At 52.4% G+C, this 19777-nt stretch overlaps 4 protein-coding genes across 4 annotated transcripts; 2 read left to right on the top strand and 2 right to left on the bottom strand.

Annotated features, from left to right (window-relative positions):
• Positions 1-37: 37 nt before the first annotated feature.
• Positions 38-3382, bottom strand: M406DRAFT_254125 (Utp21-domain-containing protein; the record flags this gene model as incomplete). Its single annotated transcript, XM_040916942.1, has 3 exons — positions 38-381; positions 483-3168; positions 3269-3382. 3 exons carry the CDS (start codon positions 3380-3382, stop codon positions 38-40), a joined length of 3144 nt encoding a protein of 1047 aa, XP_040778406.1.
• Positions 3383-4824: 1442 nt separating this feature from the next.
• On the top strand, positions 4825-9192 carry M406DRAFT_225600 (uncharacterized protein; the record flags this gene model as incomplete). The annotated part of the gene is made up of 5 exons (XM_040915731.1): positions 4825-5278; positions 5333-5479; positions 5532-5553; positions 5680-9057; positions 9132-9192. Coding segments are annotated over 5 exons (4062 nt in total), but the record flags the coding sequence as incomplete, so codon positions are not given.
• A 1544-nt stretch (positions 9193-10736) lies between these two features.
• On the bottom strand, positions 10737-12361 carry M406DRAFT_328527 (uncharacterized protein; the record flags this gene model as incomplete). The annotated part of the gene is made up of 8 exons (XM_040920338.1): positions 10737-10746; positions 10808-10877; positions 11007-11058; positions 11263-11292; positions 11350-11382; positions 11485-11521; positions 11759-11832; positions 12287-12361. The coding sequence occupies 8 exons, from the start codon at positions 12359-12361 to the stop codon at positions 10737-10739; spliced, it is 381 nt and encodes a 126-aa protein (XP_040778408.1).
• A 4851-nt stretch (positions 12362-17212) lies between these two features.
• On the top strand, positions 17213-17362 carry M406DRAFT_244428 (uncharacterized protein; the record flags this gene model as incomplete). Its single annotated transcript, XM_040916260.1, has 1 exon — positions 17213-17362. A coding segment is annotated over one exon (150 nt), but the record flags the coding sequence as incomplete, so codon positions are not given.
• Between the last annotated feature and the right edge of the window lie 2415 nt (positions 17363-19777).

Consider the following 19777-nt stretch of genomic DNA (forward strand, 5'->3'; position numbering starts at 1 on the left):
GGGAGTGGGGCATAGTATCATGTATGTCTCCCACTCTCTATGTTCTTGGGCTTCTCAAGAAACCCACCACACCGCCACAGTATCCGACCAGGTTATCCAGGCGATCCTTCTCCCTCCCTTGGTGTGCCTTCCATGTCTTCAGCTCGGCGAGCAACACCTCGCTCTCCATGATGAGGTCGAAATGTAGCCGCAGGAACACCGTCATCCAAGCCTGGGTCAGCTCGTAGTCTCGTCTGGCCACCAACCTGGCCGTCAAGGCCCGGATGAAGTGCAGCAGCTCGTTGGAGTCACTGTCATCGCCGTCGCCGGTCGACATAGAGCGCAGTTCGAGGTCGGCGCTTGATGGCGACAGAGACTTGAGATGCTCAATGAAGTCGTTGTCTGGACGAGAGAAATGACATGGTCAGCTCACGAGGAAAGTTGACACAGAGGGGATGGTTCACATCTGGCCTTGTGTGGCTGATTTGGGAAGAAATACTTACAGTCTCCGCTCATGGCACCACGACCAAGTTTCGCCGTGAATGCCTCCTGCGATCGGCTCCAGTCTAGTTTCGTGATCCTCGACTGAGACTCGACCTCCTCCCTGGACGACGCCAGAGCATTCGAACCTGAAGCCCTGTTGCCATTTGTCGACGGCAGGAAGAATGGTGCCTTCTCTGGCACCTTGGGTGCCTCTGTTGGTTTGTTCCGCTTCTTGATCAGATCAAGATGCAGCAATGTTTGCCATCTGCTCTTGGGCACCAGACTCAAGGTCATCATGTCCGTGCTCAACTGGTCCAGGTCAGGCGCTGCTACCCCGTCTTCTTCTTGCTCGCCATCCTGGCTATCGTCCTCGAAGGCCGCCTCCACCAAGCCCTGACCACCCTCTCCTGAAGTGGTCGGTCCAGAGATCTGGCCGACCTCCTTCTCTGAGATCTGTCTTGTGGGTACGTGCTTGAACACGGCCCTGTTCGTCCATATGTTGACGCCTAGGTGGCCCTCGCTAGAAGCTGCTAGATACTCGCCGGTTGCAGAGAATGCTAGAGCTGTGCACGGCGACTCTAACCTGAAGGCGTCGATCAGGTGGCTGGTAGGAAGGTCCCACACGCGTATTATGCTGTCTTGAGATGCAGCGATGATCCAGCGACCGTCATTGGAGAAGCAAAAGTCGTTAATTGCGCTTTGGCTGCAGGAGAATTCTCGAATCGTCTTCTTGGTCTCGATATCTACCACTCGGATGGTATTGTCGTCGCATGAGAACGCGATAAGATCATTGGCGGCATGATACCGGCAGCCTAGAATCTTCGTCGTGGGCCCCCAGACGATTTGCTCTAGCAGGTTTCCGGTCAAAAATTCCCAGAACTTGACAGTTCCGTCCAGCGAGCAAGACACAACCAGCTTGTTCATAGAGTCGACAACCAACCCGGTAATAGGCTTGGTGTGTTTGCCAGATCCGGGCGCAAAAGTGGGTGTGGATCGGGACTGAAGCTGATTCACCGCATCTGCCTGTTTCAGTTGATGCAGCTTCAGTTGTCTTGCTTGTGCTGGTGTCAGCCTCGAGGGAAACCTCTGCCGGTGCATGCCGGACTGCAGGTTGAACATGTCGATACTACCACCCTCGGAACCAACGAGGGCAAACGTCCCACACGGGCTGATGGTCACACTTGACACGTTCATCCCGTCGCCAGTCTGGAAAGCCCAGCGCCCTGCCCTCTTCCGGCCCCAGAACCATGTTCGGGCATACGGATCGTCCTTGTGGCCTGTAACGACGCTCTCCCAGCCAGTCATAGCGCTAAGTTCTGCATCTGTCCTCTTCTGGACATTGCCCTTCTGCCAGATCGATTGCTTGCCGGGTAGCGCACCGATTCCACCATCGCGGTTTAGTGAAGAGGAGATGCAGGTAATCTCAGGGGCCTTGAGGTCATCCAGGGTTGTTGTCGGTCCATGGCTGAGAGCCGATGTGGAGAGGGCACCAATCTTCTTCGCCTTCTTACGGATATTCCCCTGGCTTAGCTCAGTGCTCTGTCCATCGCGGCGCAGACTCCACCCCCAGAGGCTTCGATCTTTTCCACCACTCATGAGCCATTTGTTGCCTGCTTCAGCACCGTCGAAATCAGATGGCAGGAACGCGAGACAGGTCACAGGCGCTGCATGGCCGCTTCTTGAGTGCAGTATACGGGGGATGGGAGAGAATGGCGTCTCGTCAAATATCCACGACTTCAAAGAATTGTCCAGGCCACTGGTGACGATCACGGGCTGCCCAGGCAGGAACTCGATCTTGCTGATTCCTCCACCGATGGCAGGGCCCTCATGAGCGGGAGGATTATGGGCGCTTCGAAGAACTCCCATCATCCTGCCGCCCTTGTTGAGGTCCCAGAAGGTGACATCTCCATTCCTCTTCGTGGATGTTGCCATCACGCCGTCCTTCCGACCATCTTGACCAGCACCTTGCCCATCGGTTCTGAACGAGATGCTTGTGACTGGTGCCTCCTCCGTGCCGGCCATAAGCGACAGCACTCGCTTGTCAGTCAGGATGTCGTGTATGATCAGAGGTCCATTGGCGTAGGATATGGCTAGTAGGGACAAAGCCGGTGTCGGTTCCAGACAACACGCAGCGCCGCACTTTGGCGAGGGTGGCAGGATGGTGTAGATCAGCTTGCCTGTGCTGACATTCCAGATTTCCACCCACCCGTCACGCCGTCCCACAAAGATCTTATTCAGATAGGTGGGCATATTGCAGAGGCCCCCGGTGATTTCGTTGTCTCCTGGCCTGGAAGCGACAGTGTGCAACGTGGTATAATGCTCCAGTGTTGTGGTCTTCCATACCTCGACCCTTGTGAGGCAGCACGCAATTATCCAGGAGCCAAATATAAGTATCTGTCGTATGGGCTGATCGAGGTCGCCGGGCAGCTCAAGCTCTGCGGTCTTCTTGCCCCTCTGAAACACCCATAGGCCCTGGGTTTGTCCATGACGAGGATCGCCCCATGCTGCGAATACCTTCTCTTTCCAGGCATACGTGGCTGTGATGTCTGCAGGAGCCTGTGGTCGGGTGATGAAGACAAGATTCAAGCCGCGCTTCAAATCGTAAGTCTGGAGGGACCGGCCGACCGAGGTGGTGATCTGGAAGGTTGTCTTGCCCTGCGGAATCGAAGTAAAGGGCACACCGGTAGGCGACACCAATCCCACAGTCTGTTTTTTCGCACACGTATCAGCTCCTTGACCATATCCCAAATCAACGAATCAATTGGGGGGAGAAAGAGAGAGGGGGTAGGAGGAGGGTCTAACTTACCCTGAACGGCGCAAAGATCCTTGAGCCTCTCGAGGCTGTATTCGCAGATTTTGACGGGCCACCAACTCTTTGCCGTTTGACCAATGGCCGGTCCTCTTGATGCTGATGAGGCATCTTGAAGCTCTTCTTATCGCCAATATTAAACTTGCTAGGTACGAAGCAAGAGGGTGTGGTTGCGACTAGCCCTCTCTCTTTCCCAACTTCGAATGATGCCGTTGAGCGAGCTTGCTCGTACGGGCCGGGAAACTTTTTGTCTTCAGCCTCGCAAAAATTACTGGCGTCCGCGAGGAGCTGGTCTTATCTTATCGCTGGTTGTAAGTAAAATGTACCCAAGTACCTAGTGACTTCTGTGCCCCACTATCTATGGGCCTGCCCCGCTGAAGTTTTCACATGTTTTGCACCTTGCCAGTACACACTATGTACTATGTACTACTGTGACAACGCATTCGGCTTGCAAACGGGACTTTTAGTAGACGTCTTCCCTCTGACGCCGCCACGACGTCAAGCATTTTGTAGCTTGTAGTTCGAGCTCCCCTATTCGCTGAAGAGTAATCTGCACATCGTGCTTCCTCGTCTCTATACTGCAACAACACTAAGCAAACATCCCAGAAACCACCACTGCGCCCTTGACGGAAAATTGCAACTACTACTTCCAACTCCCTGGCTAAGGGCATCCAGGGACGTTCCCTGCCTCAGTGACGACGTACTTTCCCTGCTTGATATCGACCTTAGTCATGCCAGGTCTCTGAGGCTTAAGACCAGACTTTGTTTTCTTCATTCTTCATTCTTCCCGACACAGTTGATCTTCATCATCCATCACTTTACCACGACCATCTCAGAAGACGGGAGGCCTTCAGCATGTTGCAGCATGTTGATATCTGAATCTCCACCCACAGCTCTCTTCACACCGCTCAGAGACTAAGACTGTCATTACCATTCAAACCGAGACATCCCTCGGCTTGGCATTGCGACCACCATAACAGAATTGTTCGAACCTCATCGAGGGCTCCCCCTTGAGATCTTCATCAGGGGTTTTTTTTGGGGGGGGCGGGTCATTGACCGACGAGGATTGCACAGTGGTGCCACTTCAGCCTCAAGACCCAGCAGAGAGAGACCTACAATATCACGCGACATTTCACTAGCCCACAATGTCCGACCTACCCCCGCCAGAGGCTCCTCCTCCTCCTCCTGGAGAACCCAGCCCCTCACCCGATGAAATGCCTGCTGCCCAGGCTTTCAAGTCTCAAGACGGTTTTCCTGGTACCTCACGAGCGTCATCTTTCTCCTCTGAGGTCAACGCAGAGCGGGCTAGCCTGGCTATGCCCCCTCCTCCGCCTGTGGAATCGAGCCCCTCCGACTCTCACACCGATGATGCAGGTCCTGGTACATCTCGTGCTATCCAGTCTGGCGGCACGGGTAGCTCAAGCTCTCTGAGGGGAATTGTGCGTCCCAGCGATGGTACAGAAGATCTTGACACCCCCCGCTTGATCCCAGGTGCCTTTCCTGAACAGTTTGATGAGCGAGTCCTCCCAGACCCAGCCATGCCCTCTGCACGCTCCTCCTTTTCTGAGAACGACAACAAACGTATGAGCATCTCATCGATCTACTCATTGGCATCTGCGAGGGGTGTACCGAGCTCAGCCGCGTCAGCGAATGGCTCCGACACTGGTTCAGCCGGCACGCCCCGCTCCGTATCAGGACTCATGGCGTCGCCTGCAGGCAAACCGGGCGACACGGGCGTATCCAACGTCACGGTGACCACCGGCAGTCAGGGCTCAAACCGAGGAAATCTTGCTCCTCGGGAACAACCTCACCATCACCATCTGTCCGATATTCTTAAGCGGAACCACGAGCATGGGCAAATTCCCCGGTCTGATCCCTCAAGCGCGTCAAGGCCACAGCCCGGTAGAGAGAGGAGTCGTGCCAAGCGGAGGCTCAGCGGGAGTACAGCGGCTAGCAGCCACAGTCCGAGCAGTGATCGGACTCTCCATTACAAAGACAAGGAGGAAGGTTTGTCTGTCTTGTCTTCAAGCCAGACCGTCAGATCTCTAACCGATTCTGTAGCAAAGCCTGCTCCCTTGGGCCTTATTGGTGTCTGTGCCTTGGACGTCAAGGCGAGGAGCAAACCCAGTCGGAACATCTTGAACCGACTCTTGGCAAATCGAGATTTTGATGTCAAGATTTTCGGGGACAAGGTCATTCTGGATGAAGGTAATTACCACCTGGTCCCATGCCACTGCCACTGCCGCTGACGTAAACCTAGATATTGAGAACTGGCCCGTCTGGTAAGTTAAGCGCTCTGCTCTGAGAGGGTCTTCTTTCTTCCGTTTTCTTTCTTGCCTTTGTACCATCTCGGATAGTGCAATTCCTCCTCTGTAATCCTGCTAACGGACGGCATGGGATCTTTCAAGTGATTACTTGATATCATTTTATTCCGACGGTTTCCCGCTGGACAAAGCCATCGCCTACACCAAGGCGCGGAAGCCCTTCTGCGTCAACGACGTGCCCATGCAGAAGATTCTGTGGGACAGGAGGCTGTGCCTCTATCTCTTGGACAAAGTAGGCGTCCCAACGCCGCAGCGCCTAGAGGTGAGTCGTGACGGAGGCCCTCGTCTTCTCACCGCCGAGATTGCGAAGCACATCAAGGACGTCACGGGCATAGCCCTGGATCCCACCCCTACAGACCCAGACAAAATGATTCTGCCTCGAAAAGTGGAGCTTGTGGACAACGGAGATGTTCTCAGTGTCGACGGTGCTCTGCTCAAGAAACCTTTTGTCGAGAAGCCGACGAGCGGCGAGGATCACAACATCATAATCTACTTTCACAGTAGCACAGGAGGCGGCGCGAGAAAATTGTTCAGAAAGATTGGGAACAAGAGCTCCGAATACGTTGCTGAGCTCAACGTTCCCCGGTGCATCACTCAACCGGGAGAGAGTTTTCTCTACGAGAAATTCATGGAAGTCGACAATGCAGAAGATGTCAAGGCGTACACGGTGGGACCCGAATATTGCCATGCTGAAACCAGGAAATCACCAGTCGTGGATGGTCTTGTCCGGCGGAACACACACGGCAAAGAGATCCGCTATGTCACTAGCCTAACTGACGAGGAGAAGGCCATGGCAAGCAAGATTGCTACCGCGTTTGGCCAACGCGTCTGTGGTTTTGATCTCCTCCGGGCTGGTGGAAAGAGTTATGTCATCGATGTCAACGGCTGGAGTTTTGTCAAGGACAATGATGACTACTACGATCACTGTGCCAACATTCTGAAGGAGATCTTTGTCAAGGAGAAGATGCGACGAGCTGGCATGACACCACCGATGCCGTCTCCGGTCATCACAGACTCCGATCCCATGGGGCGGGCTGCTCCTGGTGGGAAAGACAAGGGCTCTAAGGAAACCCCCCTCATTGGGATGTTACCTAACCAGAGGGCAGCTCTTCCGGCCTCCAAGACACCCCAGGACACCCGGGTCATGAGCGCGCCTCCCCCGGAGCCTCCCAAGCTGGAAAGCGGCAACGCCTCCAAGTCTGGGAGTGGCGCCGCAAGCCCTCTACTGCCTCAGCCTCCAGAGCCTCCAGCCAGGAACAGCTTGCCAACGTCCGCACCAGCCACGCTGCCAGCAACGCCGGACTTGCATGGTCTTGGCGTGGCTGAGTCCGAGATCCAGACACCCCCTCCACCCCCTCCAAAGCACTCGTGGAAATTGAAGGGCATGGTTTCGGTCATCCGACACGCTGATCGCACACCGAAGCAGAAATTCAAGTTCACATTCCACACCGAACCATTCATTGAACTCCTCAAGGGCCACCAGGAAGAGGTACTGCTTATTGGCGAGCCAGCACTTGCTAGCGTCTTGGAAGCTGTGGATAAAGCCATGAAAGCAGGCGGCGAAGACCGCGAGAAGTTGAGGACGTTACGAAATGTACTGATCAAGAAGAGCAGTTGGCCTGGCACCAAAGTCCAGATCAAGCCCATGTTCCGGAAGAAAAAGACGGACGAGATGGAGATACTAGACGAAAAGCAAGCCCTGCCAGAGGTGCAACCTGTGCAGACGAGCGCTGTGGAACATCAGGGAAACGGGCAGCCAGAAAGCGACTTCTCTGAGAAAGATGGGAAACCTCGATTCCCTCCGAAACGCCACGATTCTTTGTCGGGTGTGACTATGTCGAAGATTACAGCTGCCGAGAACGGGCTGCTGCTCGACAAGCTACAGCTCATTGTGAAGTGGGGAGGTGAGCCAACACACTCTGCTCGGTATCAATCTCAGGAGCTCGGCGAGAATATGCGGAATGACCTGGCCATCCTCAACCGAGAGATCCTTGACGAAGTACACGTCTTCAGCAGCTCGGAGAGACGAGTCACCACAAGCGCACAAATCTGGTCGTCTGCCTTTCTGAATCGGACAGACCTTCCTGACGATTTCATTCAGATTCGGAAGGACCTTTTGGATGATTCTAATGCGGCGAAGGATGAGATGGATAAGGTCAAAAAGAAGCTAAAGGGTCTCCTCCGGAAAGGGAACGAGCGGCCGTCTCAGTTCGCGTGGCCAGAGAATATGCCAGAGCCTTCAGAAGTCCAGACACGGGTTGTGCTGCTCATGAATTTTCATCGTCGAGTCATGCAACACAACTACAGCAAGCTGCACAGTGGCGCCGTCACCTCGCTCACCGCGATTTCCAACCCAAACAGCTCTGAGAAATCCAGACATGGCGAGACTTCGTCTACTTCCATCCAGTCGCACGCGTCTGCGCTTTCGCAGGCCAGCGCTGTAGCGGACATTCAGGCCCGCTGGTGCTGTGGGGAGGATGCAGAGTTATTCAGGGAGCGATGGGAGAAGCTCTTCACCGAGTTCTGCGACGGTGAGAAGGTCGACCCGTCCAAAATCTCCGAGTTGTACGATACAATGAAATTCGACGCACTTCACAATCGCCAATTCCTGGAATGGGTCTTCACTCCTTCCAAGGCCATGTTGGAGGAGGAATTCGGAATCATTATCGGGAACAAGGATGGCAAGTCAAGTTCTAGCCCTAAGGACTCCGAGGACCAGCAGCCATCTGGCAAAGCGTCCGAGGATGGCAAGAACGGAGACAAGACCACCATGAGGGAAGGGGACAAGGAAGAGCGCAGGATGAAGAAGATTTTCAGGAAGCCTTCCTGGAAGACTGGTTTGCGTGGTGCTGGCAAAATTGCCCCAGCGGAAGAGTACTTCAACCTCTGCAAGGGCGACAGCCAGACCAAGGCCAAGACCGATGCTCGCTTTGAACCGCTACGAGAACTCTACCAGTTGGCCAAGGTTCTCTTTGACTTCATCTGTCCACAAGAATACGGCATCAGTGACAGCGAGAAGCTCGAAATCGGTCTCCTCACCTCCCTCCCTCTGCTCAGAGAAATTGTCACCGACCTGGAGGATATGCAGGCATCCGACGATGCAAAGTGCTTCCTATACTTCACCAAGGAATCTCATATCTACACGCTACTCAACAGTATCCTTGAGGGAGGCATTGAGACGAAGATCAAACGGAGTACCATCCCGGAGCTTGACTATCTCTCGCAGATCTGCTTTGAGCTGTATGAGTCTGAGACAAATCCACCCGAGGCGGCTGGCGGAAGTGGATATCCCACTTTTGAGTACAGCATCCGAATCACCATCAGCCCTGGCTGTCACGTCTATGATCCGCTGGACGTCCAGCTTGACAGCAAGCACTGCATCAGCTGTGCACCGAGGCGGAGCTTGACGCCACATTGCGACTGGAAGACTGTGATTGACACGTTACGAGCCAAATTCCATACGTAAGTCAAGGATGTTTGACACCACGCAGTATGATGATTCCCCTCCCCAAAGCTAATGTATGAACAAACTGCAGAGTTAAGCTCCCAAAGAGCTTCGTGGCCGTAAACCTCTCGGATGCATTCTCGTGGCAGAAGCAGCAGGGTGAAGAGGAGACGGACGACGATGATGGTTTGGAGATGAGGCTGGACCGCGCGAAGGCGAAGGAGGACAAGGTCACGGCTGCCCAGGACCTTGTTTCCGCAATAACCGAAGCAGCAGTGGCTGCAGAGGACGATGTGCCGCGGCTGTAATAGGTTCAAGATCCGGGCCCCGAGGCCAGCCATAATTACAGCGCAAAATGCGGTTCTCGAAAATTTTAGATTCGGGGGCCGGGGGGGGGGGGGGGAGCTTTCCACACACACACACGACCTTGGGCACTCATCTCAAAGGAAATAAAGGATGACATCACAGGACTGTCCTGATGTGAAGCGTTAAGAAAAGATAAAATGAGAAAAGACTTGTCGGTCCGCCGGGTATACCACTAGTGCAAGACGATAGAATACAAAAGACCCAAATATCAAGATAGCTCCCACATGGGGCCAAGCGAACCAAGATTTTTCGTTTGTTGACCTAGGCGGGACGCGTGCACAATGTTTGCCGAACATGCTTGGTCAAGTTTGAATTGGCGGCGAGGCTCAATGTGGCAAGATTCTCACCTAGATACAAAATCGTCCGCTATCACGTCTCTGGCAGGCCCTTCTTCTTTTTCTCTCTCTCTCCGTCCTCGTCTTCTTCCCTTCATTCTCCTTCTTTCCCTCTCCCATGTCCTTCTCTTTCTTTTTCTTTCCTCTAGATCCTAAGACGGACGAGGAAACAAACACAAAACAAGTCTCCCCCCCCCCCCTCTTTTCTTTTGTGGGTATCACACACACATTCTCTCGCTCTCTATACTCTCTTCGAGAGCCCAAGGAGAAGAAGAAGAAGAAGAAAACGCTATCTTGAATTTGGAGATGATCTTTCACCGGTCGCCTGATGCTGGTGTCGAGCCCCTGGAAGCCTTGAGCGGGGTCGAGATTGCCCACGCGACTTAAAAAGACACACACACACACAGAGAGAGAGAGAGACGGAGAGGGAGAGAGATACGTGGCCCTTTGAGGGAGGTGACATGTCTTGTCCGTTGTCTCTTGAGGGAAATTTGGGGGGTTCGAAATATGAGATGTCATATCCTAGGAGCGGGGAGTCTGCACCATTACTGTGGGCAGAAACAAGGGCCTCGACCGGCTTTCAAAGAGGGTGCCCAGGCTAGTTCACGCGTTTGAATAGTGGCCAGTTGGTGTGATATCCTATTGTCATGAGGAATGCTTTTTTTGTGGGGGGTTGGATGTGATGTGATGGGCGTGTGTAAGGCATGCACGCAGCAAAAGCAAGTCTTGGGGTCATCATCGTCGTCATCATCATCATCATCATCATCATCCTGCTCTTTCCAAGCGAGGCGGCGGGGCGAGAGGAACGATAACGCTTCCCTGTTTTAATGTACATTGAACAGCTTTGCAGCTGAAATGTCCCAATGAGGCCTACTTGGGCAAAGGAAGTCTCTTTCCAAAAACAAGTATCCTAACGGATGACGTTGTTCCTTACGTTACCGGCTATGGAGCATGTAGGCGCGAGTGGGGTTGAGGATGGGAGGTTTTTGTTGGGCTCACCGCCAGCTGTCAATATTATATGCACACGCACTTACGAACATACTACTGTGTCATTGATACCACGTACCTGAACAGCCCGAAGCCATCTCGTCCCGAGTACGGTTTGTCGCTTACCCTGGCAGGAACAAAGGCAATAACTATTGCACAGTAGGTAGAATCAAAGTGATGACGAGGAGGGCCGGTTATTGTTCCCAATTTCAGGAGAAATGTTCGAGCTCGCATAGGTTTCCATGGGAGAGAGGGGGGGGGGATTTGGCAGGACAGACCTGGCCTGAGCGTCTTTCTCTCCTCCTCTCTGTCTCTTTGTCCCTGCTGTGACTGAGACCATTAGGATGTTCAGGGTATTCCCGTGCCAGCATCAAATTTAATGCAAAGTGTAACCATATCAGGCGAGCACGATGAGGCACCGGATAAAAGCTCTCGCAAACGAGTTCTCGTGACAAAAGGCCGGTAACGAGGGTATGAAGTCGCAAAATGAGTGAACATACTACTCCTGGGCTGAGCTAAAATCTGACAACTTACAACGTTGAAGCGAGGGCCGTGCCGCCAGTACTGTACATGCTCCGATGTTCTCGGGAACAAGGGAGGGGGGGGCGGCTAATTGCTGACCTGGGTGGCGTTCTGCTCCCCTCCCCATCCTTTCTATTCACGAGAAGTTTTGGCTGATCAGTGATGCCAGTCAGGTACGAAGACAAGTTCAAGTCACATGTGAAACAGTCGTGTTGCTTTTCTTTAGAGGAGTACCTCGCTTTCGATCTGCCCGATAGTTGACCACGCTGACCTGAGGAGGTGGTCTAGAAGGCCCTTCATCTAGATCGTTATTAGCGAGCTAGTTCTAGATGAGGACACGGCTGCAGGAGTGGCCATGATGATGGTGTGTACTCGAGGACGACCGGTGAGCCGCAACTGGCCTCTCAGGTCTCAAGAAGCGACCTTGGAGGGGGGAAGGGAGGTGGTTGTCGCATTGTGCCACCTCTTCCACAGCGAGGTAAGCCGCGTCCAAGCTCGGCCCTCTCACTTTTCGTCACAAATGACACAGATGGTGCAGGTTGCAAGTTTTCGATGACCACCGGTCTGCAGGCTCATGTCACGCTGTTCCAAATTAGTATTGGGTTATGCATGAGAAGGGACGTTGGTTCCTCATACTACAGGCTGGTGGAGGAGGAGGACACACGGGAAGTGGTGTGGCCACCGTTTTCTATGTCTTTTTACCCCAATCATTTTTGGTCAATTCGTCTCTTGTCAACGTGATTCGTGCGCCTATCCGCAAATCCTCAACCTAGCTTTTTCACGAGACACTGTGCCCCGTTGTGTGAGAAACGCTGTCGTGGTAGATGAGACACCCCCCGCACGCTCGTGGTGTATGATTGGAAAGGGTAGGGTGCCGTACCCGAGAACAAGCTGCATCAACTGATCGATGCTATTGCGTGTCAATCCGATTTATCAAACCTTTTGATTAAAGGACCGGCCAAGTTGCCATCAACTGCTAGTTTCTCGCCCGACGTCGACCAGCACAAGACCCAGCTCGCATTGATGCCCAACGTACTGGGTCTGTGTAAGAGAGCAACCAGGGTAGGAGGGGAAGAAAATGCAGCACGGCTGAGACCACACATGTCGACATTGATTTATTCCGGCCACCCCTGTGCGTGGACAGGAATTCTAGACAGCTTGACAGAATGCTGACCTTTTTCTTTTCCTCTTCTTTTACGGCCACCTCTAATTCTAGCCCGTTAGCGTATAGCTAGTTGTGAGGAGGACTAGATATGGTGCTCGGAGGTAGCCGAGAGCCTCAAGTCTAGGCGCCCCCAGAACCCTTGAAGGATGAGGAGTGACATTTGACGGACGTGCAGGGTAGAGATCGTCGGGCAGCTTTTAAGGATCGTGAAGCGCTGCAGATGGCCACGCTTAGACGCATGCATGCGGACAGGGGATATTGGCCCGCCGGGAGCCGTCTCCTTGAAATTTAACCTATGAGCCGTGCCCCTCGTGATCGTCGCGGAATGCGCCTTCGCAGCATAGCTTCTTCCGCGCTGAGCTTCACCATGTTATGATGGCGCCCTATCAGTACTGTTCCAGCTCTTCTTATTTGAGGTGTTCCCGGCGCAGGGGTGCACAAGGAGAGGCCAGATGCTTTCGCCTCTCCTCATAAGAGCCACGCAATCACACAGGACAATGCTGATGGTATACTATAGGATACGTGCGCGCGCAGAGATAGAGTTGCTCGGGATTTGCGGTAGCTGTCCCCGCTTCCATGATTCGATCGGCATCGCAACCAGGCAGTGGCCGCCCCGGAATGTGGCGAAACGCTGGCCCAGCCAGCAGCAGCTTTCTGAATTCGTAGGAGAGGGAGGGGGGTTCTGGACCGTCTGTACCGTGGTACTAGTCTCGAAGCCTTGTCGGATATATTCCGAAGGAACGCGTGGTGTTCGCCAAGCACGGGTGAGAACCCGGCCCCTGTCAGGTGCAGTGGCCCCCAGATGCCAGACTTGTTGACATCAGGCACCGGAAGTCAGGCAGCAGCAGATAGATAGATGTTAGGCACAAAACGTTCTCGTCCGTCGAGGCGGCAAAAGGGACGATAGTCGGTCATGGTCAGGCTGACAGAGAAGTTTTTAGCCAGGAACACAGGGGTATGAAACAAACGACAGGAAGGGTGCTGGCGTGCTGGAAATTGGTCGTTCCTAGATCAGAGAAAGCACTCTCAGAAGAAGGAGAAAAAAGAAGAGCTAAAGGGCTTCTCGTTCATGCAGTCTTGGCTGCAACTGGAGTGCGAAAATGTGTACGCCATCTGCACCCTGTGTATTTATGCGGTCAGCGAAATCAGCGTTGTACTCGATACACTATTCATATCATGTACCCAAGTAAGTGTTTCGACTGTGGGACGGGGGGGGTGGGGAGGGGGCTTGGTTGATCACACAGCTCTTTTCAGATCATGACGTGGGGAAGAAGAACGAGCTTTGTTGGGTCTTTTAGGTGTGGTCTTGGAAGATGTGCTGGCAGCAGCGACTGCTCTCACTTTGCCATACTGTCAATCAAAGGCCAAGTGTAAAGCATAATTGGCTCATGAGATTGTTGTTGTGTTAAGGAAAGGGAAAAAGAGAAGAAAAGGGCTCGCTTCGGGAATAACAGCATAGCCACACCCAAAATGCTGAACCCCAACATCCATACCACTGAACCCCCCCCCCTGTTTGCCATCTGCAAGTGGGCTTGTGGGGGTTGACAAGTGACAAGAGAAACCAAAACGCCCAGTAACGAATAGTGCCAACGGGGCCCGTCACTCCTCCCCGGTATCCACCGTGCCCAGACCTGCACCTGCACCTGCACCTGCACATGCACCTGCCAGAACCCTGACCCCAGCATCCCAGCCGGAAGGAGCCCCAGGAACGCACCTAGCCCACCCAACCGGGATGTACCGCTCCTGCAAGGATGAGAGCTGCTCGCCGTTTACGGACGACACTGCATGGCACTAATGTACCCTGGAGGGTCACTCTTGCCAATAGTATTAGGTGCTGTCGAACTTTTTACTTTCTCTTCCCTTTCCCCCTTTGGACTGGACGTATTCATATTTTAATTTATTTTTAAGCTTTCATACATCGTTCGTGACTCCGATTCTCTCTTATTTATTTGATACCTGTTTGAGCATGCGAACAAGGTATATTGGACAGTGTCACACCACCCCGAAAAAGCCCTTCCTCTTCCGGGCAACTCGAGCAAGCCCCTTGGAAGAAGTATTCCCACCTTGACCCACCTTCCTCTTCGCATCAGCTGCAGCATGTGTCTCCAGTGGTATGAGTCCTCGCCAACTTGGACCCGTGATACAGATCCAGAAACACCACACCCGCGGGACTCCTGAGCCTACAAGAAGGGGGAGAGGTGCCGGCAAGGGGAACCCCGTTGCAGCCTGTCATATTTGTCCAGGGATCTTCAGTTCAAGATGATCGTCCTGAACGCCTCACGCCCATCTTGATGTACAATACTGGAAGTGCTCAGTCTGCATCCTACGGCGTAGGCTGGCGCGCGGTTCATGCATGGAAAACATTTTGCAGTGGGTTTTGTGTCCTGCGTCCCAGAAATAGCACTCTTCCCATCTCTCAAAGCCTCTCTCCGGAAATGCGAATGGTCCGGGAAGCTCGTGCGTGCCAGCAAGGGACCCTCGTGCGAGGATCATGAGATGGCACGTCAACAACCATCTACTACGTAGCATCTGCTCTCGGCAACTGGGAGGTGCGAGAGCAGCACAGTCGAACAACAAGATGCTCGGTATCATAATAGAGTTTCGCTAGGTCCGCACCTCGGTCTGAGGATTGCGAGCGAGCATATGACAATTCTTCATATGACCAGTTGGTGCTTTATCTAGAACGGACGGCATTTACTTTGCTCGCTGAACAACTCCTTGATCTAATTTGGCAGGATCATGCAAAACAAACACAAACGGACAAGGGGAGTAGAGCACACAGTTGTGTTGTCCGTAGCTCGGTCCTTACAATGCCCACAGCTTCAATCCTGCCTCTTAAGCAAGGACTTCTTGCTGAACGCTTGCGTCCGTGGCCGCGGCAGCCCACATTTTGACAGCGGAATGTCAAACATGTCAGGAATAAAATATAACATAGCCCAGATTGGATCCGACTGGGCCACCAGATGCCTTTTTTCCCCCTTACCCTCCGAGCCTCAGCCTTACTCTTGCACCGTCCTTCGACCTTTCCCTCCCCCCACCCCTTTTTCCTCTCAATGACAGGGTGACTCATCATGATGAGAAGAGCAAAGTCGCAAAGGCTTGATCTAAAGAGGGGTATCCCATAGACTACTATGTAATAGGTACCTCAGCAAGGGCGCAATCCCCCGATATGTGCCCAGGGAGGGCGCCGACCATGGTGGTCTTTTTCCTTTTCGATCAAGGATTCCAAGCACTGCATTGCATGTACATGAGCATGTACCGGCTCACCACGACCCAAAGTAAGTAATTAATTACTCAACAAAATTATCACATACTGCGCCTTGTATTTGTTACTTCTTGCATGTCTCTCAGGCCAGTAACGTACCTCGTCCTTTCTCTGTCTTTGTGCAGTTCACTCTACCAATCATCTCAACCTTCTTCTCCCCATTATATCTTTTACCATCCAGTATCGTGTTGCGTTCAGTGTGTACCATCGCAGCAAGTGCCAGCCAGTTTCCTCGCCCGCGTGCTCTCACCGAGGTTTCCTTTTTTTCCTTTTTCTTTTTTTGTTGCTGTGCTACAAAGGCTCATTGCCGCTCCTCCATCATGAGGGAATCTGACGACACTGGCTGGCTTTCATCGGCAAATGATGCGGCTGTCGTGGACTGGCCAGGAAATGGTGCATCAAGGTGCATACATATTGCCATCGGTCGACCCCACCACCGCCGCGGATCGCTTGCGGTCCAGCCGGGTTCCTTTTCAACTCACATACATGCGTCTACGCGAGCAAGGAAGGGAATAAAATCCGTGGGCCTCCCCTCCTCGCTTGGGCCTCTCAAGGTCTCGTGGCTCGTCGCCAGGATCTTTTGTCTTTGCTGTTATCACTATAACTGTTCCCCCACTTTGATCGTGAACTTAAATCTCTTGTCACGAAACCCTAAATATTACGATTTCGATCCTGGGAATCCGACTGGCAGAGCATACGGAGAGCCTCGTTCGTTACAGTTCATCATCTCACAAGTACCTCGCACCACTGTCCCCATCGGAGGTTCCCTTGCTGCAGCCCTATACAAACGAACGAGTCGCCGATAGCAAAAAACGTAAGTCTTCTTACCGGTCTCCGCTTCTTTTCTGAGCTTCCCATAAACTTAAAACCTCTTTTGCTGTACTCAACCTTGAAAGACTTGTACTCGTTGTGCTCCTGTATCTCAAAACATTACTAGCATCAACGGATGAAAGGAAGGTCAAGTGACTTCTTCTCCACGTTCACGCTCCACTTCTACTTTCTCGCAATGCGAGTACACATATTCTTTCTGAATCGATCCGTCGCTTGTACTTATAGATGGTATCATAGAAGTTCCGACTTGACCTCTGGCTCTTCCTTTGCTCACGTTGTATACCCTTACAAGTGCTTGTCTCGTTTCCTCTCCTCAGAAGCGACATTGGGGCCGTCACTGACTAGGTCACAGTTCAAGACAAAGGTCCAGATTAAGTCAGGCTTCCCCTGTCGAGATATTTCGAGGAAACTATATACCCTCCCCGGCATTGACCGCGATCTGCACTGACCCCAGAAATATCACTACGTAGGGGTTTCCACTATTTGACCGCCCCGCCGCCTCTTTTCTTCCCTCCTTCCCGACTTCAAGAGACTGCCCCTTCCTTGTCTCTCCATTGCGCCTTCTCTATCTCTCTCTCTGTGTGTGTGTCGATACCACCGTACCAGCTACCAGCTCGTTCAGGCAGCAGCCTTTTGGTCTTTCGAAAACAACCAAAACTCGACAAAAGAAATAAAATAAAAAAAGAAGAAAGAGCACTGCAATGGCCATCCATTCGATTTGTGCCCACGCGTTCCAGGTCCTCAAATCAGACAGCACCTTGGTTGTATGGCACTGTAACCTCTGTCACACGGGGCCATTGTACATGATTTTCGAATGTCGATACTGCAAGCTACACACCTGCCGTGCCTGCACACTGACTTCTTAAGGGACAATGACTCTCACTGTCGATTGGAGTGGCTGCATCGGACCTCCTACCCATGGTGTGTGGTCTGCAAAACCTACCCGCAGCTGCTTCTTTAGTCGGCGTGGGGGTCATTTTCTGGACATCTTCCCAGACAATATGTCCCGACAATATGTCCCGACAATCCGGCGACTGTAGGTTTACCCTTCCTTAAGCTGTCTCCATCGTCCCAATCCACGTAACTCCACCAGGAGGAGTAGTATGCGGTGCACTGGCTGACATGATTATTTTCACAGATCAACGATAATTTAAATAGGGAGAGGGGGATGACGACGATTCACAAGGGGGGTGGCAGGAGTAGGTCAGGTACCACTCTTTTTCATTGAGCTGCGGGAGCAGCGGCAGGATCCCAAGAGGAGCAAGTTGGCGTCGTGAATGGCGAGATAATGACGATCACCTTTCCTTTCCGTTCCCTGGGGCACCGCACTTCACTGGATGTGGGAGGATCGAGCTATTGCGGTGCCAATCTATCTGAACTTTCTTTGCAATGCGGTTGTCGGTTGCGACCGTTTTGTCCTTGATCCCCCTCCTTCGGCACCATCCACATGAACCATCGACTAGTCTCAAATTTTTTTCAACCACGACTGGACCATTTGTCACCCCTCGAGGTGCATTAGTGGGCCTGCACGGGCTGCACACCACCATCGTTTTCTCTTCTTTTTGCCTGCCACAGATTACCTAGCGGGAACATTTTGGCGCTTGTCTGAACCTAGCAGTTACAAACATTATCTCGTCTTTTGTATGCACCAACTACTCGGTCTCGACATATATTTCTCACAGTACCAGCGGAGTCCAAACTGGTGCGCCATTGACACATGCGGCATAGCAGCGCAAACTTCTGCATCTATTACAGGTCTCAGTCATCGAAACTCCGCTGTCTTTCTTTGTCAGGACTCTATGATCACTGTCGAGATCGAGATAAAAGCGATTGGTTGCATGATTCCCTGCTACAGACTTCACTGCAACTTGAGCAGGGAAGGCAATCTGGGATGAGATTCTATTGACTTGGCTCCATGGTCAAACAGGTGGGCAGTATCGAGGCCCTCTTTATCTCCTTCTTCTATTACTCTTTCATTTTTCCCTTGTCCTTCCATTCTTTTCATCTCGTCACAGGGAAGAACCAACATTGGTGATGACACGTAGTTCTTATAGCTCTTTCTTCTTATAATCTCACCGTCCACTCATGCATGTACCTGATCGACTTCCCATATGCTCATCCTTGCACAAGCGAGGAGATGCTCGCTTGTTCAATACCGTCATGGATCCGATCTAGATGAGGTGACGGATCACATTTTCGATCGAGTCCATTTCCTGTTATGTGACACCTCGCACGAGACAGAACAGCAGTGTCCGTTGTGAGAACATGATATACCTCAACTGGCTCTTTTTGCAGACATGACGGAGCTTCGCATTCTGTCAACTGCTCTCGAGGTCGCTTGTGGTAAATTCTCGAAATAATCTACTTATGCGAGCGAGGTAGATATTGGGACTCCACCAGAAGACTTGATGCGTAGCCCGCGAGGCCGAGACTGAGGTGCAAACTCGAAGCCACCATATACCTCCCTGCAGTCCTCATCTTGCTAATTACTGGGTGTTTCTCCCTTCTGTTGCCCGACATTGGCTTCCCACTTTTCAGGGCGAATCCTCCTCATCTGATAGTACATTGGACTTGGTCTTTTCGTATCACTACATCCAGTTTGCTGGGAATAAACGAGTATCCGCATGCGGTGTTACGTGACATCTCCTTGTTCAGACAAGATCGTTAATTTATTATAGACGCGACTGATCATATGTATGTTTCTTTACCTCGGGTTCCTTGCGATACCCATGTTGATTTCTGAAGAGCGGAGGGGCAAAAAGGGGCAAAAACCGTCCTGGCAGATACTTCCCAAATCCTATACCTGCAACATCTCTCAGCCATCAATCACCCTTTCTCGCAATGTCTCAACTGTACAACCAAAATCTCACCGCCGAAATCGAGATCTCCGACTCAGTTGTTCTGTCTGGTCCTCTGAAGCCTTTCGGTACAGGCAAGGGAGACATAGCTGTCCACTTGCACGTCTTTGCACAGTCCTCCAAGAGTCGTTTCGGGTTCTCTGTCGCTCGTCCAATAAGCCAAATTTTAAAGTGTATGGTGCGCTTTTACTCTCAGCCTGCCATCTCAGCTTTGAAATCCATGGCCTCATCATGGGCGCCTGCTTAGGCGAAGCTAATTTCGCCTCACGATATTAATTGTGGACAGGACGGCTGGTCGCAAAAGCAATGTACAAGGGATCTACCCTCAACTACCATGCTTCAGTGTCGATTACAAGAGACACGGGACAAGACACTGTCCATTCGCTAGACCAGTGGTTTCTCACCGCA

Source organism: Cryphonectria parasitica (genome assembly GCF_011745365.1).
Source record: "Cryphonectria parasitica EP155 unplaced genomic scaffold M406scaffold_3, whole genome shotgun sequence".
NCBI lineage: Eukaryota > Fungi > Ascomycota > Sordariomycetes > Diaporthales > Cryphonectriaceae > Cryphonectria > Cryphonectria parasitica.